This window comes from Daucus carota, chromosome 1, assembly GCF_001625215.2.
Source record: "Daucus carota subsp. sativus chromosome 1, DH1 v3.0, whole genome shotgun sequence".
Taxonomy (NCBI): domain Eukaryota; kingdom Viridiplantae; phylum Streptophyta; class Magnoliopsida; order Apiales; family Apiaceae; genus Daucus; species Daucus carota.
Genome location: NC_030381.2, coordinates 35,575,138 through 35,600,640, shown reverse-complemented (window position 1 = coordinate 35,600,640; position 25,503 = coordinate 35,575,138). Strand labels below are relative to the sequence as shown.

General features: G+C 32.5%; 3 protein-coding genes across 4 annotated transcripts; 2 read left to right on the top strand and 1 right to left on the bottom strand.

Moving 5' to 3' along the window:
- Nucleotides 1–28: 28 nt before the first annotated feature.
- Nucleotides 29–5,412, bottom strand: LOC108205204 (uncharacterized). 2 transcript variants are annotated; one of them, XM_017375048.2, is made up of 6 exons: nt 5,172–5,412; nt 4,094–4,344; nt 3,923–3,984; nt 2,035–3,807; nt 998–1,151; nt 29–904 (listed from the first exon to the last, which is right to left on the bottom strand). In XM_017375048.2, exons 2-6 carry the CDS (start codon nt 4,212–4,214, stop codon nt 249–251), a joined length of 2,766 nt encoding a protein of 921 aa, XP_017230537.1. In that variant the 5' UTR covers nt 4,215–4,344; nt 5,172–5,412; the 3' UTR covers nt 29–248. The 2 variants fall into 2 exon arrangements, with proteins under 2 accessions (XP_017230537.1, XP_063937800.1); XM_064081730.1 differs by having other exon boundaries at nt 4,094–4,309.
- Nucleotides 5,413–13,206: 7,794 nt separating this feature from the next.
- On the top strand, nt 13,207–14,448 carry LOC108199048 (uncharacterized). Its single transcript, XM_017366809.2, has 3 exons — nt 13,207–13,575; nt 13,660–13,898; nt 13,979–14,448. The coding sequence occupies exons 1-3, from the start codon at nt 13,429–13,431 to the stop codon at nt 14,352–14,354; spliced, it is 762 nt and encodes a 253-aa protein (XP_017222298.1). The 5' UTR covers nt 13,207–13,428; the 3' UTR covers nt 14,355–14,448.
- A 7,449-nt stretch (nt 14,449–21,897) lies between these two features.
- LOC108221738 (GATA transcription factor 16) lies at nt 21,898–22,694 on the top strand. The gene is made up of 3 exons (XM_017395597.2): nt 21,898–21,918; nt 22,075–22,215; nt 22,374–22,694. The coding sequence occupies exons 1-3, from the start codon at nt 21,898–21,900 to the stop codon at nt 22,692–22,694; spliced, it is 483 nt and encodes a 160-aa protein (XP_017251086.1).
- Nucleotides 22,695–25,503: the final 2,809 nt, after the last annotated feature.

Here is a 25,503-nt window from a genome sequence, read left to right as displayed (position 1 = left end):
GAAATCCCCAAAAAATTATCCAAAATAATGAATGCAAATCCAAAACATATGTTACTGGTATATAATTTGCTAATTACGATTTCAATGTTATATCTAAATTACAAACTGCCACGAAATGAATGCTTCTAATCACAGAGCTAATAAACAAGTTGATACAAGATTAGAAAGGAATAGCTTCGGAAGACAAGTAGACAAGCAGTTGAAGATCTGAGACTAACTTACAGAAGTTAAAATGAATATTGTTGATATCAACGTACCAGAATATCAGAGATGAGTTCGTTGAGCAAAGAATTCAGTATCTTGCGCTCCATCTCTACTCCTAGTTCAAATGTTTCGACGCCAAAGTTAAGCCAGCTTCCACATTGGCTGCTCATATCCTTGTCTACGAGCTCATCCACCATGCAATCCCCCATGGCTTCCCAGCTAGAAATCTCTCTGTGAACTTCTCCTGCTAACCATTTCGTTCTTCTAGCCATTGACAGCCCTTTTTCCCATGCTTTGTAACCTCCCCCGGCATAATGTCTAAATCTCAAATCCATGCATTCACCCACACAATCAAATAACACTTTTCGTTGTAGCTTAAGCTCATCTTCACAACTTTCTAGCTGATCAAAAAGACGGGGGTCTACTATCTGAGATGCCTGGCCAGTTGAAACATCCTTGAACATCATCTCACTGTTGCATAAAATCTTTTTCACATATTCCAGTTCCCATTTTGCTGAACCAACAGGATCGGTCATAGCTAACGTCACATGCTTGGTAGTCACAAATCTGGTGGATGATGAAGAAGCTGAGTCGGATAACTCTGCATCAGATTCCACTACACGGAACTTATATGAACCCCTCATATTAGAAACATCCTGGCCTTGGACGGATGTAGAGCACTGCTTGCTGATAACTAGACCTAGAATACAATCAGATGATGAAATTCATGCCCGACTTAAAAATTTATTAACATGTAATGCATCAACAATTAACAAAGCTGCACTCCCCATACCTTCTGTACTAGTACTATCTCCAGTATCTGAAGAGTTAGAACTTTCTGCAAAGATGGAATGTTCAAGTATAGAAACTGGACTAGGATGCCGACAGCCAAGAAGATTTTTTACTTCACTACTGTTGCTACCACAGTCGAACATATCTTCCACCTCCTGAACAGGGCACAAAAAATCATGTTAACAAATTTAGTGCAACTTGACCAGTATTTACACCAGCAAAACCTACTGAAACTCTGAAAGATGAATTCAACACTTACACAAAGAATGCCTCAAAAAGAAATGATATCTGGTAAATAAAATTGATACGAGCTAACATTGTTAGGCTTCTCGGTAACTCAATAATCTAACATTGATAAAGTAACATCTAAGAGAGGGTGCGTGTATTTCGAAAGAGGCAGCAACTCCGTAAAAAGAAAAGAGTCTCGTCTTGTTTGTAACTTTATAATCACTCGATAGCAAGTAAAATAGGTGTCTGTGTGTGTGTGTGTTAAGACTCAAATTAGATCTGACAACCTACACAAAATAATTTATAAATTGTCTGAGATAGACACACGAACTTACTTTTAACTTGAGAAACTAGTATGATAACAAATCATGCTGATTTTTAAATATTTCGTTTCACAAACTTTTGTCATGCAGACTCATTTTTCACTGTATTTATGTGACATGTAAATAAATACCTATATTAACATAAATAATTTTCTAACCCTGTCTAATACAGAAAAGAATCTCATCTTGTTTGTAACTTTATAATCACCCGATAGCAAGTATAATCAGTTTCCGTGTGTGCGTGTTAAGACTCAAATTAGGTCTGGCAACCTGAACAATATAAATAAAAAATTGTGTGAGATAGACACACAGACTTAGTATTTACTAGAGAAAGAAAATACTAGTATGATAACAAATCATGCCGATTTTATATATTTCGTTTCAAAAACTTTTGTCATGCAGACCCATTTTTCACTCTGTTCATATGGTGACATGTAAATAAATATACTATATCAACATAGAACAATTTTAAGCATATAAGGTGCACCTGAAGCTTATGTTTGCTCATGTGTCCTTCTGTATAAGTATTTGAAGAGAACACAGGATTCCATCGCCCATCCAAGCACTCTGTCTGCGACCCCATCTGGTTTCCTTCAATATGTAATTTTGATGATTTCACAACTGCCTTTAGTGGTGTCTGATCCTGACTTGAAGTAGTACTACCAACTTCCTCTGCTTTACGGGAAAAAGAATCCACCCCAAGAGTATATTCTCTAAGCTTTTGTTCTAAGAGATTACTCAAAGCATCACCTTCTATCATGTTATGTCCTACTGATGATGGCCTTAATCGATTGGTACCACTTGAGTTAAAAAATACCTCTTTACCTTGAAATTCTGCAGAGAAGGCATTATTTTTCTCTAATTTTTCTCTAGAAGTTTCGGGAACAGGAATCGATCGTCCCATCGGAGCCGTAAATGTAAAAGAAACAACATCCATTCCATTGCTTCTGCTATCTTCGGCCCAACTGAATTTACTCTCCCTCACTCCATTATGTTGATCTGCCTTTCCCTTTTTTTCACTTTTAACAGCCTGGTCTTTCTGAAAGTTAAAATCTCCATCTATACATCTTTTTTTCCTAGTGACACTTGTACTAGAATACGGAACTTCTCTACCATCGTCATTTCCCTCGCGCTCAATCTTTCTGGAACCATTTTTGTTACTCCCAGAATTTTTACTTGAGTTTCTCTGTCTTCCAAGTGAAGAATCTCCAGATGTAACTTTTTTAACTTGTGAATTGTTAGAATTTAAGGATTTCACAGCTACCTTTTCTCTTTCAGCTATGCAATTTTGTTTTTGATTATTTTGCCTGAGTACAGAGGAGGAATTGTTTGTAGAAGATTTCTTATGTGAACTCCTCTGCAAACTTGGTTGACTTCTAAAGATCTGGTTCGTCGTCATTTCACCCTGCTCTTTCTGGCCAGCTGATGTTCGGCTGTGATTTGGGGACAGTCCCCTTTTCTGAACGTTGGCCTTTGCTTGGACAGCAAGAGACACGGATTTTCCCTTATTCTTTGAACCAACTGAACCTTCTTCTGAATTTGAAGATGCTCTAAATGTCTTTGAATCTAGTGATCCATTCCAACTCTTGGTCATGGATTGTCCCTTGATATTTTTAGCAGCAATAGATTCCAATGGCTTTTGAGAAGATTCAACAAGATTTGATGGTTTTTTAGCAGCTTCCACCCTCTCTTTCAAATCCCTAACTTTTAAGGGTACTGAAGACCCAACCGAAGGCAACTTTGCTTTGGTAGTAACCTGGCTTCCAGAATCAAAAATCCTAGCAGCAGCTTCCATTATGTGCACCGCATTCTTCGATGGAAGGAATCCACCGCTTTTGATAGGAGACAAAAGCTTATGGTGAGTTAGTGGAATGGATTTAGCTGATCTGGGAGGCAAAACCTCACTCTGAAACTTCTCAAATGGCTTGCTTATAGATTTATGAATCTTTGAATCTAAATTATTCCTTAAAGTGTTTTGTGACCTGTCAAAAACATTACCAGAGCGCATGATTTGTTGGTCTTCATGAAACTCTTCACTTTTTCTATAGTAGTAAGCATCTTTCAAAGAACGAGAGTCTAAAAATGGGGTGGAGTAGGCCTCTGAAAAGTTAGATGTTGGCAAGGACTCTAATCCCATTAGCTTTGCTACAACACTGGGTGCCTTGCTCCCACCAACATCATCATCTGTTACTGAGGAAGCACAACTATACTCACTACTTCCTTTGAAACTGGATCGGGCTAGACTATCATCTTGATCCATCTGAAGAAGCAAAGGAAGCAAAATATTACTGTAAAGTTATAGGAACTAATCAACTTCGTAGAGAAGGTATACGGAAATATAAAGAGTGAATATTTACAAGTGATAGTTTTCGTACCAAATATAACTGTGTTGTTGGATGATTATGATCATTTATAGTTTTCTGCTTCAATTGCTCCACTGAAATGACGGAGATAAACAAAATGTCTATTAGAAACCAGAAAATAAAAGACACAGAAAATTGCTAACCACGCACCTTACAAACGATAACATTAGTAATTAGCTTTACCTTGTGCATTGGACTTGTTTGAGAACAAATTTTTTCGAGATTTTGTATTCCAATCAAAAAGGTGGAGGAACCCACCAACATAGCCACCTCCACTCTTGGATCTTTCTCTCTCAACCCCCATAGATGTGTTCACAAAATATATACCAAGCAACTTTAAAATCCCTGGATAAAGGATAAGATAGCCAAGACAGATACAATCCGGTAACAAAAATCCATCCGCAACTTTGTCAATGCAGCCTTTATCAGTGCTTCTAATATATCACAAGATTTATAAAGCAACATTTTAATTGCATATACAAGAGGATCTAAAATGAAATATATATACAAATAAACTGATCGGAAAAAAAATGATGGAGCTGGGATCCATTAAAATTCTTTTCGCACACAACTTATCTTAAATAACTAAAATGGTGTAAATCATGATGCATAGTATTCTCACTCTATTTTGTAAGGATTACAAACCACCTAAGTCGCATTAATATACTTGACACCTCAAGTACTAAATCTAGTGGCCGTTAGCATCGTGTATCTCTGATCTAAGTTCGAAACAAGTGATTAGCACACTCATATAGCAGATCACATGATGGAGATAATATGGCATGCTTATCTTAGCAGACATTCCACAAACTTGGTTCTCTATGCATACACAGGTCATCGTCTCATCAGTAATTCCATTTCTTGACAAAAGTAAACTACCGGTTTCTCATTTATTTACCCTCAATTACAGTCACGAAGTCCAAATTTACTAGACCCAAACCAATACAGGCCAAATCCCACATTTAGACACAAATGCCTTAAAATCCTTACATGATCGTGCACTACCAAATTAACTACAAACATTCTGAAACTCCCAGATTTGTCAGAATCAACGACATCTCTATTTCATCATTGTAGTACTAACAACTCATCAAAACCTAACCCTCCTGCATTTGTATCAAATTCTCATCAAATAAATCAAAGATCATCCTCAAAATAACACTCACATACATAATCAATCAAGAACAACATACATTTGACTCTACACAATGACTTACTTTAACAACTATAAGTACTAAACCCAAGTGATAAAAATACTTACTTTAACAATGTCTAACCAAGATCTGCAAAAAGGTCACTTTTTTCTTGCTTCCAAGCAAAACCAAGCTTCTGGGCTGTCTTAGAATAGACACATATACACATACAGAACGCAGAATTGAAGAGGGTTTGTAAGAGAAAAATACAGATAAGCAGAAAGGTGTGTTTGGGTCAGAGAGGTTGAGTGATAGCCTAGTTCAAGCATTAAATGGTAACCCAAAAAACAGATTGAAAACAGTAAAATATAATAGTTTATTCCGTGTGTGTAAATATAATTCAAAATCTTTTTATAAAAGTATATTTGTGAACAAAATAATCACAAAAGGTTACTCCCTCCGTCCCCCTCAATTGTTTACATTGGAGGGGGACACGGAGACCAAGACAATGTATGAAAAATAAGTAAAGTTAGATGAAAAGTGAGTAAATTGGTGGGACCCATCAATATTTAATAATAGATTTGAGATAGTGGAGGAAAGTAGTGGGTGTAATAGTAGTTTTTATTGTTAAATATGAGATAGTGGGAGGAAAATAGTGGGTGTAATGATGAAAAAACTTACTATTTATAGTAACGTAAAAAAATGAGAGGGACATCCCAAAATAGTAACTGTAAAGAAATGAGAGGGACAGAGGGAGTAAAACTTTATAACGTCTCTTTGCACAAGGAAAGATTTGAAATAGGGGGTGTGTTTAGTGTAATATAGGTGATCAACGGCTATGATTGCTTCATCTTTAGGTTGTCAAACGGCAACTAAAATGACTTGGAACGTATGAATGTATGGTGTGGACACTGTGGGGTCCACCGCCACATTTGAAATTATGGAATACATCTGAATAACATATAACATGAGGTGGAGTAATAAGCAGCGAAGATCTATCTGATGCCAGAAAAATTCTTAACAATATGGTATGTTGGTGTTCTAATAAATATGGATGAGCAGAAACCGAACCGTAAACCGAAACCGAACCAAAAACCGTAAAAACCGCATGAAACCGCACTAAATAAAACCGCACCGAAGAGAAACCGCACCGATACTTTGGTTGTGGTTTTGGTTTTGAAAATTTTAAAACCGAAGACAAACCGAACCGAACGGTAATAAAATTTATAATTATTTATTTATTGTATATATTTGAATATAATATATAAATTGTATATATTACAAAACATATAATTACGTATATACACAGTTGATCTAATAAGTGAAGTCCAATGCATGTTTGTAAGTTATTTATCATGTTTGAATATATAGATCTTAATCTGAGAGCATGTGGTTATCATTATTTTTTTTTCGAAATCAAAGGAATTCATTCATTAGGCTAAGTGTGCTGCAACATAATACAGGATATCAGCAGGAACATTTTGTTCCGAGAAAATGCAATCAGCATATACCTTCTTAACAGCTATACCTTCTGCAATTGGTATATGATAGATGTATGAGTTACTTCCATGTTAAGGGGAAAGCACTGTGTATTATAAAACTGGCCTGTAGCTTGCATGGATGTTAAACTCTTCCGTTATTTAATTATATTATTACTTTTCGCCAACTTATTGTGAACTTGCTATTAGAAGTTTTTCTCGAACTCTTCACGGTTTTAAAACCGAACCGCACCATAAAAAATCGAAACCGATTATTTTATAAACCGAACCGCACCAATGGTATTTGGTGCGGTTTCGATTTCAAATTTTAGAAACCGCACCTTATGGTTCCGGTTGCGGTTTTAGGTGCAAACCGCACCATGCACATCTCTACTAATAAATACCTTTTGAGTTAAATTACTGATATAAAACGACAGGGTTAATTATCTAGTTGGTCACTGAAGTGGGTTTTATTATCAAGTTGGTCACTGAAGTAAAAACGGTATTAAAATGATCACTCAAATCACCATACATATCAAACAAGTCCCTCGAAATATAAGTTCAAATAATAAAAATATTATTTAAAAAATTTTACACATTATTCTTGAATGTTACCATAACCAAGTAAAAGTTTATAACTTTTAGTATTTATGATAATATATTTAAATTTTATCAAGTTTATTAATTATTTATTTTTAATTAAAACAAATAAAATAACTATATAATAAAAGATAAATAAAAAATAAACTTGATAAAATCTAAATATATTATCATAAATACTAAAAGTCATAACCTTTTTGTTGGTTGTGTAATATTTAAATGTCTAAAACTCTATAAATAATATTTTTATTACTTGAACTCATATTTCGGGAACTGATTTGATATTTATGGTGACTTCAGTGACCATCTTGATACCGTTTTCAGTTCAGTGACCAATTTGATACATTAAGCCCACTTAGTGACCAACAAGATAACTAACCCTAAAGCGATATGCCCATAACGAAATAAATAAAAATATTGATAAACACATGATATGTAATAAAGTTGCAAGCAAACGGAATCGAGTCAAGTTTTGTCTGAACCGATTGGAGTTTAACTTTTTCAACGAAACACGAGTTTGCTCACGAATAATTCGAGTCGAATTGAACTTGAGCGAGCTTGACACAAACAATTTGTATATAATTTTTACTCTAATCAGTTCTCATTTAAAAGATATAGGGGCCGTGTGGGTGATTTTAAAATAAGTGCTTCTTACTTAAAGTAAATAAGTGAAGTAGAAATTAGAATCTAGTTAAGACTTATAAGCGATTAAAATGTTTGGGGAAAAAATAGAAGTCATGAAACAAAAGCTAGGAATGCTAGCTTTTTATAAGTGCTTCTCGACTTTTTATATAAACGGTACGAATAAGTGCTTATAACTTAAAAGTCTAGAAGCGGGGCTTTTAAGCCCGCCCCAAACACCCACATAATTTATAGTTTAAAAAAGTTACATCCATATCAATGTCACACTATTGTAATGTTCATATACTCACACCTACATTCGACTCTAGGGATGGCAGAAAAAATCGATCCGAATGGATACCCGACCGTTTCGACCCGAATGGATCTTACCGAACCCGATATTTTGGATTTGGATTTGGATTTGGATTTGATTTTTAGACCCGAACGAGTTTGGATTTGCATTTGGATACTAGGTATTCCGTATCGAAACCCGACCCGAAATCCGAACCCGATCCAAACCCGATCCAAACCCGAAACCCGAAAAAAATCCAAATATATATATATATATATATATATATATATATATATATATATATATATATATATATATATATATATATATATATATATATATATATATATATATATATATATAGAGGGTTACTCCAGTGAGAACTTCTTAAAATGAGAACCGTGAGAACTTCCTTAATTTATCATATTTTGGCTAATCTAAACATCAAACTAGTGGATACCCAATATAAAAAATGTATATAAAACTAGTCTCTTCCTAGCTAGTCAAAAAAAAAATTCAAAAAAAAAGTCCACTGCCACGTCATCAGTGATTTTTTATTTTTTTATTTATTATTTTTTTTCGGCTAGCTAGGTGGAGACCTTAATGATATACATTTTTTGTGAAGGTGCCCCTGGCGGGGCCCTTCAAATTAATGAGATTTTGATAAATTACAAAAGTTCTCACGGTTCTCATTTTAAGAAAGTTCTCATTTGAGCAAGTGCCTATATATATATATATATGTATACTAATATACTTTTTTTCAATTTTAAATCTACTAAATTTTGTTTATATATATGTATAGGTAGAGTGTGAATATGTATATTCTTGGGTTATAGTGACTTTTTTTGTCTAACTAATGAGTTACTTTAAAATTTCATACTCCATATAGTGAAGATTTGTGTTTAAAAATTATTAAATATGGTTCAAGATTTTATTAATGTGTAATACTTTATTATTAAAGTAGTTTAGTTTTAAATATAATGAAATTTAAGGGCGAAAAAATCAAAAATAATATTTTTACAATATCATATAAATTTCAGGATTCAGGTTTTGGATAAACCCGAACTCGATCCGAAACCCGTGGATTTGGATTTGGATTTGATATGTGAAACCCGATTGGATTTGGATTTGGATTTGGATTTTAAAAATAATTTGGATTTGAATTTGGATATCTCAAATATCCGAACCGATCCAACCGTTTGCCATCTGTCGACTCAGGAATAACTATCACATGTTTTTTTACTCGATCAAGCACAATTCCTAATATATATAATTTATAATTTTACAAGTTATATCTAAATTAGTATTCTAACTATCATAATGATGATCATACACTTACTCTCGACTCACAAGTAACTTTGATAATTTTTTTTAATCTTATGTCTCATTCCATCTTTTTTGTCAAATATCTAGTGATGATGATTTAAAATTTTCATTTTAAATATTGCAAAAATATATACAAATTATATCCGAGTCGAGTTGGACAATTCTGAGCCGATCTTCAACTAAATGGCCTGGGATAGAGTCAAACATGCAAAAAAACTCGAACTCCAGTTTGTTTACAAACAAATGGATTTTTATATTCAAAATTGGATTCTTTTAGTAAACGAAAGGAACCATATAGGCCACACTCGAGCCTCACATATAAAATAATAATTCACAATTACAGATTTTGGTATTTCTTTTTATATAAACATATTTATTTGATTGATTGTCACACATTATTCGATTAATCGTCTAAATAGTTAAGTGTTTTCCGTAAAATTTAAAAATATATAAGATTTTAAAGTTTGTAAGTTTGTAACTATAGTACTGGATAATCCTAATATGACATTTTATATGTTTGTTGTGTCATAAGTATTATCACAATGATAATAATGTAATGAACGTTAGACTTGAATTCAATTTTTTTAATAAAATCCAATAATTTTTTCACTCAAACCGGTGTTACAGAATTCGGGAATCGGACCTATTCGATTAAGCTACTGATTTAGGATTAATCAAATGATAAATCGGAGTGAAAATCGGATATATTTTAATATTAAAATATTATTTAATATTTAATTATTATTATATAAGTTATTTATTAACAAATATATATTAAATACAACATAAATTCTACAATTGTTCATAATCAAAGCAATATAGTATTTTAATTTTAACAAATTATTATATATACTTTGATTTAAATTTTTTTAATGATTACTCGAATTTTAAAAATCGAATCGGTCATCCACGTTGCATGGGATTAATCGGTTAAATCAGGATGTTAGAACACTGACTCCAATAAATAAATTATTAAATTTATTTTTATTATCCCATTTTAACAACTCTCCCAAATAATATAAAATTATCAAACAGATAATTTAAATTGTGCACTATTCACCTGATGAGTCGTAATTTTGTCTTCATCTAAGCAGGCTTTAATTGACACTGAATTTGATGTAAATTTTTAGAATTTTCTGAAAATATATTTATTCTCAAAGATGATGTAAAATTTTATACTTGTTACACAAATGAATGAATTTAAAAGATAATAATTATCGTAACACATCAATTATAAGTGAGCACATGGTAATAAACCAAAAACAAGTTAATAATTTATTCGAGTCGCTGTTCCAATTATTTGGTATGGATGAGTTGCGGTCATATTATTCTTTCGCAAATATAGGTATGTACTAGTGTGACATGGATGATATACAGATCAGATAATTCGTATATATGTTTGGGCATACACGGCTAACACAGAATTAAACGGAGACTTGACGTGATATTTACTGACTCATCAGCATCACAGATTTGTCATTTGCGCTTTTTTATCCCTTCCGGATAATTATTTCTCTAATTTCAAGCTGGCTATTTGTTTTTTCTTAAAAAAGAGTTTGAAATATTAGAGATAACGTGACAATTTTGACTTATTAGAATATGTGTAAATGGTCTCATCTAATTATATACTTATATATAATAAGCGTAAGGGAGATAATTTGGTCGCATGGTTCTATGGTCCAAAAGCTTATCTTGAATCGTATATTGAACAAATTATAACAAAATTAAATTGTGTTCTATAGTTTTATAAGGAAACTGACATCTACTTACATGTTTATTATTCCTTTTCTGAATCCAAAACAAATTCTGTGTTTCATGTGTTTTTGGTTTTTTTAATCCAAAATAAATATTTCCTACAAAATTTAATTGTAGAATCGTATAAATCGCACCGTCACAAAATTATTTTTATCCATCGGATCGTATATTGAACAAATAAACACCGTTAGATTAGATTAGAACAAAAATAACATCTTTTTCATAAGACAACTGATATCTACTTGCATGTTTATAATTCATTTCCTGAATTCAAAACAAATTCTGTATTTCATGTGTTTATGATTTTTTTAATCCAAAATAAATATTTTCTACCAATTTTATTTGTAGAATCATATAAATCGCACCGTCACAAAATTATTTTTATCTAATATATTTTTAAATTAATAAGCCCGATTTATGTGAGGAACGAATACAAAAACTTTTTCTTAATCCAAAACAAATTCTACCATGTTATTGCATGTTTATGATTCATCTTCTTAATTCAAAACAAATTGTGTTTATCAATTTTAATCTCGAACCATAAAATTTTTTGGAAAAATATTTAAATCACATTATATAATCTAATAGGAGTTGGCGTCACATATTTTACTTAAAATAATTTAAAATTTGATAGAAAGAATTTAATACTTTGGCATGATACATATAATTTTAATTTATTATTATAAAATAATTTTTTTCACACCATTTAAAATAGATTTAAAAAATTTATAAATAATTAAAAAGCTCCCGTGCCTTGCACGGGCTATAAGCTAGTATGCTTAAAGTAAATATAAATTTTATTATATTATTAATTGTGATATTCAATATTATATTAAAGTACTATAAAATTGAGCGATAATAAAATCAATAATTTTTTGAATAACAGTGTATATTAAAATAATTTTTATTATACTTTATATGATTAAAACCAGTAGTTGAAATTACTATATCAATTAATTAAATTTTAATCGAAATTTACATATATTTTGTAATTAGAAATAATACAAAAGTTTTATCTATAAAAGGAATATATAATATTTTTAATAATAAGAGTTACGAAAAAATAGTTTAGATAGAAGCAAGCTATTTTGATCATAGAAAATAAAAAATTGACTACTAAGAATGATGTCAGATACCCAAAATTCTTCCTAAATGATTATGATAATAGGGTCCAGGTCAGTGGTTGTCAGGGAACAGTTTATTTAACAGGGCTGTCGGATCTATATTTCAAGAGTTCTAAATTAAAACTTTGTTTTTTTCCACGGAAACAGAAAGTCTCTATCTGCGCAAAATTATACCGGATACTTAAAAAATCAGATTTCAATTCCAGCCTTGAAATACAAATCTGATATAATGGAGCTGTGTGTTAGATAAGAGCACCATGACAATCAGTCGTCGTGGACCAAAATGCATGATAATAATATTGGTGATATATATATTAATTAGTGAAATCATTATTAAAATTTATTAAGTTCTATTAAGTTATAACGACTTAGAACATGACACATGGTATTTTTCAATTGGACAATTCGAAAATGAATTTAGTGCTCAAGATTTCATATAAGATATCTCTGGATTTCAATAATATTTAGTAATTATTCTAATATCCTTAAATGCTGAGTAAGATATTAATAAATTCAGGAGATTTTTTGAAATCTGATTCTAATTATACATATTTCAACGTATCTTAATCTTAATGCGTGTATTTGAATATTTTTATGATATTAAAATAAATATAGAAATCTTTAAAAAATCTTGAACGGATACATCAATTTGAACATATTTTAGTAAAATTCAAATCTTTGTTTCAAAATCTTAAAATCTTGACTGAATCTATTAATTTCAAAATCTTCTTAAAAAATTTTTAATATCCAAATTTGCAAACTATTAAAGTCCCGCTGCTTAAATATGAGACAAGTTGCAGAGCATAGAACAAGTCAGTCGGAACTATGTGAGCACCACATACGGGGTCCTAACTCCTAATAATTAACTTTTTCTTATCATCATCATCAATCCTGCCTTTTATCACAAAAACAGTGTTAAAAAAGACTTTTAGCTCTAATTAATCTACTCAACTCACTCAAAACAAAAGATCAGAACATTGCCTTTATAAACTTGTGTGAAATCTTGCATGTAAAGCTCAAACCAAAAAGAATATTTAAAGTTTAAGCAACCTTTGTTCCAAGCAATACTAATCCCCCTTCCTTTCTCTCTTTCTCCTTGCAGAATATTATTCATTTAATTTCATTCTTTCATCTAGAATTTCTTAATCAATCAAAAGTCTTTGTTCTTGACAGACCAGACCTTCAAGACATGGCAGTTACTCATGCTGATCTGGCTCCGAGTCGTCGAGGTACAGTCTTAGGCAGCAAAACAGGTGCACTTGTCATGGTCTTATCAGTCCTACTTGGCCTAAGTTGCTTCATTTTCTCCCTCATTGCTGAGACCACTCGCTCGCAGGTACTAATGGCAGATTAAATTTTTTGGACATAGCATCTATCTGTGCTTGCGCGAAATTTATGTTGCTGATTGATAATTTTGCAGGTGACATGGTTCAGCACAAGCATTGAAGGGAAATATGAGTGCACGTATAACAGCAGTGGAAAAAAGCCTCTCGTATATGCTTGTGCTGCATTTGGAGTCCTGGCAATTGCCATGATTATGGAACATGCTTCCATGCTTATTGCAATTAGTAATTCTGCAGATTTAGTCACTTGGGAACCTCACTCTCCGCGTGCCAAAGTCCTTACATGGCAAGCTGCATTTTTCTTTCTCACATCATGGTAAAAAAGAAAACAAATGTTTCTAAAAATCCACTACTTTATCTGCAACAAGTGAAAATTTATGGTTTTGTTGAATGCAGGATTTGTTTTGCTGTGGGAGAAATATTGCTATTAATAGGAATAAGTGTGGAATCAGGACATCTGCAAAAGTGGTCAGCTTCAAGGCCTAACTGCCTTGTTCTAAACCAAGGTCTGTTTTTGGCTGCTGGAGTTTTCGGGTTAACAACAGTGTTTCTTGCTTCTGGGCTGTACATAACAGCTTTACGGGCACAAAAACTGGCACATGAAGAAGAAAGCATGCGGCGCCAAGCTTTAGAGGCTGCTATGCTTTATGCATCTCCTCCAGGGTCGCCCGGGCATAGCCTTCAAACACTTGGAAATGAGAGTCCTGTGATTCGACACCAGAATGAGCATGAATTGTCTATGTACATCACTGCTATGAGCAAACTCAATTAAAAAGGACTGATTTTTTGATTTTCTACAGAGTATCACAAATATTTTAAAATGTCAGCTTGCCAATATTGAATAAAAAACATTCTCATATTCTCAATCATTGGTAAAATTCGTTTAATTTTATAACCAATACCTTCTAGGCCAGGTAGTTCACTTTACTTTGTGGATGTTTAGTTGTGTTTTTCCTCAATCATTGGTGTCTTGACATGATTTTATTAACGGTTTATGTCTGAATTCACTCGGATGTCAATATGCGTGAAGAGCTTTTGGAGGCGAAAAATTGTTTTGCTGACTAGGAGCGGCTGGCCTCAGAAAAGGTCGCTGCATTGCAGGTCCAGAGTGCTAAAAGGGACCCTAAAAAGGCCACTCTCACGGTCGCCTTAAATGAGAAAATAAGTGAGATGTGGAAGTTGCGAGCTGCCTTGTCCTTTATGAACCGAGATGCTACTAAGCTGATGAAGGATCATGATGTCGTTGTTGCGCTAGCTGTTTGCAGAGGAGAAAGTTGCACTTACAGTAGAACTCACTTACAATACAAGGAAACCAGTGAGTGTGAAGAACGAGTTGTGCGTAATCAGGACTTAATAAAGGATATGAGATGGGTTGGGACAGTGCTTGGAATGCGGAATATGGAGCATTTTGCAAAGGACCCGAAAAATTATTCTCAAAAGTTTCCCAAATTATACGTGCTATCTTCTTATTGAATATGCTAATAATAAATAAAAACGGACATGAATTCACATTAAGCTCACCAATCAAATTATCCTATATCTCATTTTACGTCATTTGGGAACTTTTTGGGGAAAATAATTTGGGGTACCTAACACAGCTCTTTTACAAAGTATTGTCAAGGTCTCGTGGAGCCGCCGCATGTATCGTGTTATTTCTGCGGAATGCCTAAAAGGCTTTTGTTCAATTCTTTTCCCGCATTTACCATATCTGCAATGTTTTTAATTACATGGATATGGTTTCTTTAAACAATTCCGTTGAATGTATGCTCCTCTTTATCTCTTTCCCCTAATGCTTTTCCTTCAACTTCTGGTTTGAATGGTTGTGTTAAATTTAAGGAGGCTAACTAGCCAATTAGGTGATCAGTTGTTCAATGTGCGCCTTCTGTAATTCTATAATTCTTCAACTTAACGGACTTCCCGGCCACAGAGACGGATCTTTCCTTGTCGCTGACCAAATAACTAGCCAATTAGGTGATCAGTTGTTGAATATTTGAATAAATTTGATTATTTGAATATTTGATTTGCGTGTATTTATTATAAATACATGCAAATCAAATATTTAAATAATCAAATTTATTCAAATATCTAACAGAGTCTTCCACAGTCTTCAGAAGTCTTATACTGAGGTGGTTTCGATATGTTCGAAGGTAGAGCCCATTCCATCAAGGCCTAGCCGTGAGACCCAGTACCGCACTCTAAATTTAGGTATGTCACGGATCCGGCATTATCCCTAATTATTGGAGGAAACACTAATCACTACTTTTTGTATCATGCATGGAAGCAGACGCATGATATAGTTATGGCCATCCTTAATGTTTATGGATGAGTCTTTACGACCACCCCCCCCCCCCCCCCCCCCGCGTGAGGATAACCACCGAAGTATAGGGCAAGGTCTCCCCCTAAACTATCTACATACGAACATTTCAATTCCATGATGGAGATAACCCACCAGATTGCAAGATTAAGATATGTGATCATTCTTCATACTACTCCGAGCCTTCAATAAGAATCGTGATATCCTCAAGCTCCCGCATGAGGATAACCCGTTAGAATACATGATTGAGGGTTTTAGATCACGCCAGATGGGCTCCAGGTGCCAATGTCTTCGTATCTCCCAGAAGAATGAGTTTTCGACATTATCCCCCGGAAGGGTGGTCTTCAACATTATCCCCTAGAGGGGTGAATCATCATGATATCACCTGAAGGCCTAAGTCTTCAGTATTATCCCTCGGAGGGGTGAATCTTCATGATATCCTTCGAAGGGGTGAATCTTCATGATTATCCCCTAGAAGGGTATTCATGTTATCCCCCAGAGGGGTCTGGAGGGGTCTTCATTCATAGCTAAGCATTTTAATATTGATTCTCAAGGAACACGCCCTCTGTTGATGCCCATCACCACATCACACCTCGGCCAAGCAACAAAGGTTACCCTCTTTTAATCATAGACCCCCTTTTAATCATATATCGATCCCTCTCAAGGCCATCGAATGAGAAGCGCCCTTTTAATAAGGGCTTTTTCATCAGAGGATGCGCCCTTAAAGGACACACCCTCTCCATGCATGTGACTCTTTCTTACCAGATTATGCACAACAGATACGCCCATTGGAGGGTAGCACCCTTTTTTATAGACTGATCCCTTTGAGGGACGAGCCCTTCCATACATGCTGAGACAGTTAATGTAAGTGCTAGCCTCTTGAAGGCATGAACCCTTCAACATAAGGGCTAGCCACTACTATGATCTTATTTTACGGAAAGTTCTGGCCCTTCGGAAATGAGCATATTCTTTCTCATAATATTACATCCATATAGATCCATTAATAGTGACCATTTTATATATATATTCATAGTCAAATTTCGGATATAACATAATCTGTATTTTAAGATGAAATTATTATAAGAACTTTGACGACGACGCCTATAAACACCATTATATATTATCTCAGTGCGCCATTAATAAGATAAAAATACTACTATATTTATTAGAAGTATTCATATTTGTTACCTCGCAGCCATATTAGTTTGGACAATTAAGTTGAGTAGAATATAATTTTTTGAAGAATTTGACAACCCTGTATAATAAATATCAACACATAGACGTTGGGTTGGCATATCAACAATTGAAGCGCACTTCACATCTTTTCAGTTAAAATCATTCTTAGACTCGCTTCCATCAATTAAAACATTAATTTGGTTAAACTGATTTATTATTTGGCAAGGAAGAAAAATAAAGAAAATATTTGTATTTAACATCATATAACTAACTGTGAGCCATCTTTATAACTACTTTATCACTAGTGTGTATCTTCCATCGGTTCTTTCTTTGTAATCAAAGGAGCATACTTGATCTTCAATGGTCAGGTAATCAAAAAAAAAATTCTACATCTATATATCAGTGATTGCTTCTTTTTCCTCCCGCTTAAGTTGCCGATCAATTTCTATAATAGAAAAATATTTTGTGATGTTATATTATTTATGACAAATATGTAGGGTAATTCAGATTTTTATATCATATAGAGATATAATGGTAATATTATAGTCATTTTCAAGTTAACTTTCTCATTTGTTGACATATAATACATTGATATAGATGAAATGAATCTACTCAATATTTGAATATAATATACATATTCACATTCAAATGTGGAATTAGTCAAAATCAAAAAACACATCAAATCGAGTCAATAGTTGATTCTTTAGTAATACAATCTAACCTGATTTTATCACTAAGAAACAATCATTAATGATCATAATATTAAAATTCCGTAGAAAGGATACATTAATTATACATATTATATATTCTTGTGATATAACACCTGACCTTTCATGAGTGGAATTACTGTAGAAATTGTATTTAATCCAATCTTATGTAAAAAAAATTTGAATCAGAATGAATGTAGTGGAAAAGACAAAATTCGTAATTACGCAGGTTGATTCTTTATATTTACTAGCCCTAAATGAGATAATAAAGCTTCATTGAAGGGAAAAAACAAGATCTATAACTACCCGAGCAAATTTTTTATTCTTGTTAACCCTAAATGAGATAGTAAAAGCAACAGCAGCGCCTACGTAAGTAAAGGAGTCTCTGAACAAGAACTGCTCAAACGACTCCAACCCCGCGACCTGTTTCACTCTTTTCAATGTGTATAAAAAAGAAACTTCATAGAGTACACATGTTTCATCATCCTTCACATTTAAATAATGAGAATAGACGTGGGATGAGACCAGGAAAGAAGGACTACCCATTTTCCTCCATTGCCAACTGATCGCCTCTTTTCCACAATATTACCATTTCATGCAGCCCGATGCACGAAATAGGACTTCGTTGCGGTTACTCTCAGGTCTCCTTCAATGAGGTACTAATGTGCTTTTATCGTGAACATTAAATAAATATGATATTTATTCAATAACTTATAAAAAAAATTCATTTTATGAGATAAATTAAAATTTATTTTATACTTGCATTTACTTAAGTGAAAAGATTACTAGTACAATTTGTTCATATAAAATTAGCAACATGTGTATGTATATATGCACACACATTATCAGATGAAAATGTACTGTTTACCATACACTCGATCATTATTGATAACTATAAAAAACTCGTTCGATTCTGACAATATGTCATATATAGTCATTTACAGATGTAAAACCATATACATGTATTTGTATATAAGTATAGATGTATTCATGATTTATCAATCGTTAAAGTTATCATAAACAAATAATTTATGAAAAATGAAACCAATAATTTTTGGTAATATGTAAAACAAAAGTATATTATAATATAATAATTCATATCTAAAGATTTGATATGTTGGCTAATTTATTTTGTGAAGTAAAATGCTATACGTGTTTATAAAAAAATCAAATTTCATAAAATATAAATCCCGCCAAAGGGTTTTGTTAAGTGTTGGTCAAAGTATTTTGGCGGGGTAATTAAAAAATTTTGGGTGGAGGTCAAATGCGTAATTTAACATTGAAGAGGTGGTCTAGGGTTTTACTCGATTCAACCCATATATTTATTTAATTTTGCCGCGTCCATCCTACAAACTACGGTCCTTTCTTCTCTCTCTATATATTTCTCTCTCCTCATCACTCTCTCTGCTCAACTCTCTTCGTCACTTTTGCACCGCATATCTCTCTCTCTCGTAAGTTTCTGTAGTTGATATACTATGTTTTTCAACCTTTAAATTTTTCCAAAAGAAAACCGCGTCATTTTTTTAAAAATAAGCTTACACCATTTTTTAGGTTTTTCTGTAGCATGCCTTTAGTCTTTTTCCGATCTCTTCTTTGTTGGATCGCTTGATTTTAGTGAGATCACTTTGCATAGATGCTTTAATTTTTCTTTTTATTTGTGATTTCAGTTATTAAAGGTGATCTCTTGATTTGATACGCAGATCTTTCTCAAAATGGTGGATCGTAATGAGAGATAAGTGATCACACTCTTTTTCGGTATTTATTATGTGATCACCATTTGATTTTGATTTATAATTATATATATGAACTTATTCGAATTTCAGCAAGTTTGATTTGTACTTAACATTAGGTGTTTTCATTATATAGCAAAATTTAATATTTTTGTAATGGACGAGAGGGAGTATGTTTTTATTTATTAAATTATTATAATTGATGATTAATATTTGTGTTTTTTTTTATAATTATTAAAATGTGATTTGAGTTTATTTGGTTTTATTTTATTTATACACTCGTTGTGTAATGCTTTCGGGATCAGGAGTTGTAAGAGGAGAAAGGAACTTGAACTTCTTAGACTAATAAGCCCCAAAGTAGTGAGGAAGAGAAAGCCCAAGAAAAGCTCCAGCTCGAATGTGAGCACGGTGACTAGCGATGGATCGTCGAGCAACAACAATGAGGGCGAGGCAATCCAGCGGACTCAGGGGGTTCGGGAAGTGGAGAGCTCGAGTTCGAAAATCCTAGATCAAGGTTGTTCGAGGCAACAAGTGTTGTGCGAGAAGAAGTGGAGCAAGCTGCTCTGTTTTTGATGGCCATGTCATATGATTCAACTAGTTTGTTTTAAAACAGATGTGGATGTATTTTTCAGGTGGATTATCATCTTTTAATTCTAGTTTTATATACTTACTATTATAGTTGTTGTCTTGTTTGTTATGGTTTTGACTTTGATCGTTATGGATAAAAAAGGTTTCAAATATTTTTGGTTTTTGATCGTTTATTATATTTCATGTCTGGATTTTGTTTTGATTTATCATTTTTTGTATTTTATTTGATGTGGATCGTGTTTCATATTTTGTTTGATCTGGATATTTTTGTTTATATATCTTATATCTAAATTTTATTTTGATATATGGTTTTTGCATATGTAATGGGCTGGTCTCTAGTAGTCGTGTCTGATATTTCCGACTTTTGTTTATGGATGCGTTTACTTCGCATGTACAGTTGGTATGGTTATCCAAAAATGTAGAGGACGGAAATTTATCTGAAGAGTCATGATGATTAGATTCTGTTTATTCATCACTTTCAAAGGTCACTTTCATGGAGTAGATTTTGTTAAAAATGGTAGTTTAAATTACGAAGTGATATTAATATGTTTTGTTTGAGTTGTTGGTCCAAATCTTGGTTGGTAAAAGGTTCACTCTGTATATTATTTTTCTACTACTTTAGTGGTTATTTTCTGTGAAAGAATTAGAATATGACTTAAGTTAGCATCTTAATATATTATTATAATCTTTAATATCTACTTTTTGTTGGCATATTTCCCTAAAAAAATAATGAGAAAAGAGAGCCTGTAGACAGACGATAGAACGGTACAGTGTGTTCTCATGAGAATAGTAAAAATTGCTAAGAAATTTGTATATACCTCCCTTTTCTATAGTACTACTTTTTAAAAATTGGAATATGTCATTTCATGCGGATTAAGAGATTCAAGTGAATTTCATATTCTTGAATATACAAGCTAATGTGATATAGCTTTTTCGTACTATTGATGATATATCATAATATCTTGTGAATTACTAGCAAAAGATATAGAATAAGATATTCTGAATAAAGAATTTGAGGTATCGTATTTTTTGTTGATGAGAGATGAAATGAATGTATGTTCGTATATCTATGTTACCGTTACATATGCATATTCTTCACATATATTATTTAAAAATTTTGTAGATGGAAAATGAAATGAATGAATCTTCTTATATCTATATGAAAAATCTTTTTTAATATGATATAATAATTCATATGTAAAGATTTGATTTGAAATGCTATACATATTAGAATAAATAAAAAGTCATACGCAAATGATTGCGAATCTAGACAAAATCCATGATATATACGTCGCACCAACTGGTTTTGTTAAGTTTTGGACAAAGTGTTTTCGCGCGGCAAATAGACAATTTTGAGTGAAGGCCAATTAAGTAAATTAACATTGAAGAGGCGGTCCAAAGTATTTCTTGATTCAGCCTAAATTTTTATTTTTTCTGCTGCTTCTATTTCACAGACTACGGTCCTTTCTTCTCTATATATATATTTCTCTCTCCACATCACTCTCTGCTGCTTTTGCACCCCCGATATCTCTCTATCGTAAGTCTTTTTAGTTGATATGCTTTGCTCTTCAGCCTTTAAGTTTTTTTATACGATAACCCATTCATTTTTATGTTTTAAAAACAAGCTTGCATCATTTTTCAGTTTTTTCTCCCGTCTTTTATCTTTTTTCGATCTGATCTTTGTTGGATCGCATGATTTTAATGTGATCACTTTGTATAGATGCTTTAATGTTTTTTATTTGTTTGTGATTTCAGTTATTAAGGGTGATCTCTTGATTTGATACGTGGATTTTCCTTAAAATGGTGGATCGCAATGAGAGAGTAAGTGATCACGCTCTTTTTCGGTATTTATTATGTGATCACCGTTCGATTTTGATTTATAATTATAAATCTAAATTTTGTTCGGGTTTTAGCAAGTTTTAATATGCTTATATGTGATATGTGCCTAATTAAATTAAATTTGATCAATTTATACAGGGATCAAATTCTGATGAAATCAGCAGCCGAACCCCTGTCAGGATTCCGACCACTGGAACCTTAATTCTGCCAGCGAAAACTTGTTGGGATTGTGAAACCACAAGAACCCCTTTGTGGCGAACTGGCCCCTCTGGACCTAAGGTATACATGTGTTTAAGATGTATATTTATTATAATTGATGATTCATATGTTTTTATTTATTTAATTTATTATATATTTATAATTAATGATTAATATTTGTGTTTTTTTATTATTAAAATTGTGATATGGGTTTGTTTTGTTTTGTTTTGTTTACACAGTCACTGTGTAACGCTTGCGGGATCAGGTTCGGTAAGTTGAGAAAAGAACTTGAACTTCTTGGACTGGTAAGCCCCAAAGTGGTGAGGAAGAGGAATTCAACGAAGAGCTCCAGCTTGAATATGAGCACCGTGACTAGCGACAGATCGTCGGGCAACAACAACGTCGGCGAGGCGTTCAACAAGCCGGCTGATTTGGGGGGTTCGGGAAATGGAGAGCTCGTGTCCGAGAACCTGAGATCAAGGTTGTTCGAGGCAGCGAGTGTTGTGCAAGGAGAAATGGAGCAAGCTGCTCTGATTTTGATGGCTATGTCATGTGATTGAACTAGTTTGTTTTAAAACAGACGTGGACGTAGTTTTTCGTTGGATTATGATCTTTTGGTTCTAGATTTATAGACTTATTATTATAGTTGTTGCCTTGTTTGTCATGGTTGTGACTTTGATTATTGTGGAGAAAACATGTTTTTGGGATATTTTTTTGCTTTTGATGGTTTATTATTCATACCCGAATTTTGTTTTGATGTATCGAATTTTGAATTTTACTTGATTTGGATCGTGTTAAAGGGCGTGTCTGATATTGCCATCTTTATTTGATGAATGCATTTACTTTGCATGTATAATTGGTATGGTGAAATATTTGATGGATGCGTTTATGTTGCATGTATTGTTGGTATGGTTATCCGAAAATGTAGAGGACAAGAATTTGTCTAAAGAGTCATGATTATAGATTCTGTATGTTCATTATTTTCAAAGATCTCTTTCATCGAGTAGTATTTTGTTTAAAATGGTAGTTTAAATTACGAGTATTAATATGTTTTGCCTGAGCAATTGGTCCAAATCTTGGTTGGTAAAAGGTCCATTCTGGTATTGTTTTTCTAAATTTAAGTGGCTATTTTCTTTGAAAGAATTAGATGATCGCTGAATCTATTATCTTAATATATTATTATAATCTTTAATATTTACTTTTCGTTGGCGTAGTTCCTCAAAATAGTATTGAGAAAAGAGAGTTCGTAGAGAGATGATGGAACTTCAACATTACAGTGTGTTCTCATGAAAATAGTTAAAAATAGCCTAGAAATTTGTATATACCTCCATTTTCTACAATACTAGTTAAATATTAGAATAAGTCATTTCATACGGATTAAGAGATTCGAGCGAATTTCATATTCTTGAAAATACGCTAACGTGATATAGCTTTTTTGTACTATTCGCGATCTATTAGTAATATCTTATAAATTACTAGCAAAAGAAATCGAATAAGATATTCTGAATAAAGAATATGAGGTATCGTATTTTTCGTAGATGAGAAATGAAATGAACGTATGTTCGTATATCCATATTACCGTTACGTATACATAATCTTTTCAGATATTATTTAATATATCGTAGATAGAAAATGAAACGAATGTATCTTCGTATAATTATATGCACAATCTTTTCGGATAATAAGTTAATATGTATCGTTATATATGCATCATCTTTTCAAATATTATTTAATATGTACAAAAATTTATCTCTAACCGCGCAAAAGTCTATATTCGTATTGGACTGGACTAGATCGGACTAAAATTCAATTTTTATAAACTCATAGATCGGACCAAATGTTTTTAAACCGGATCTGAAACATATCATCATGCACTTATATTAATTAATACATAATTATATAAATTTTGTTTATAAAATTTTGTCTTAGTATCACTTGAATTTTTCAAAAATTACTTTTTGATTAATATAAATTAGAATTTTTTACGTATCTTTAATTTTATATTATAAGCATATATTTCTATTTAAAAATACCTGCTGTACAAATTCTTTTCAAATATTAGTCTCTCTTTTATTGGCTAAATACTATTCTCTTTTACTTACAAAGATTTAATTATGATAAATTCAGTTTTCAACTATAAAATAAATAAATAACGAAACAAATTTATGAATATAGTACGATTCAATCCTATTTTCTTTTAATATTTATACTTGACCCAAATAAACACCTTTTCTTTTGAATTTAGATAACAATCCGATCTCATTTATATACCCGTTGCAAAAATTACGAGATATGCCTCAACGATTAGCACAATGTAATTAAGAGGGGTGTATTGCATTGAGATTTTAAAGCATTTTTTTGCATTAATGAAATCCGGGAGTATTCGATTGGGATTGTTTGAAATCCATTAAAATCTCTAGGCATTCAATTGAGATTTTAAATTATGCTACAAAATCTGTTGGTATTCAATTGGGATTTTAAATTATACTCCCTCCATTCCAAAATAATAGTCGCTTTGACTTTGTGCACGTATTTTGAGGTGTAAAAAAAACATACTTGTACACATTATTTTTGAAATTTTCTTTTTCTGAATAAAAGTTTAGCATCTCTATTTTTATTCGGAAAAAGAAAATTTCAAAAATAACATGTAGAAATATATTTTTTTTGCACCTCAAAATACGTGCATAAAGTCAAAGCGACTATTATTTTGGAATGGAGGGAGTACTTTAAAATCTGATGGTATTCAATTGGGATTGTTTAAAATCCATTAAAATCTGATGATATTCAAATGCTGATAGATTTTTTTGGATTTCATAAATTTATGGATTTTGTGGCATTTTTCAGTGTATTTTAAATTTTTTGAAATCCTACCAAAATCAATGGGATTTTGAAGCATTATGCTTAAATCCTATCAACTCTATAACATTTTATCAAAAATCCGCACAAAATCAAAATCACATACAATCTATTAAAATCTATAAGCTAAAAGCAATCCATTAAAATCTCAATCAAATACACCTCACTAAGTAATTGAATCCTGCGTACGTGGATTATTATAGGCGGTAAGAGAAAGAGTAAAATAGTCCTAGTGAGGTGGACCGAACTAGGACAAGAAGTGTGCAGAGAAATCAAACTAATGATGATCCGATCCTTAGGCGGACTCTGGTGACTACTCCATCACCGTTGCGTTTAGGGTGAGCATAACCGGACCAAACCGAATAGACCGAAAATTGAAGTTTTAATTTTTTTCGGACTGAACTTTTATAATGGATCGAACTGGACCGAACCGAAATAATGCGGTTCGGTCCGGACGGAAAGAACCGAAATTATTTTAAAAATAAAAAATTATATTATAAATAAAACTAGAAT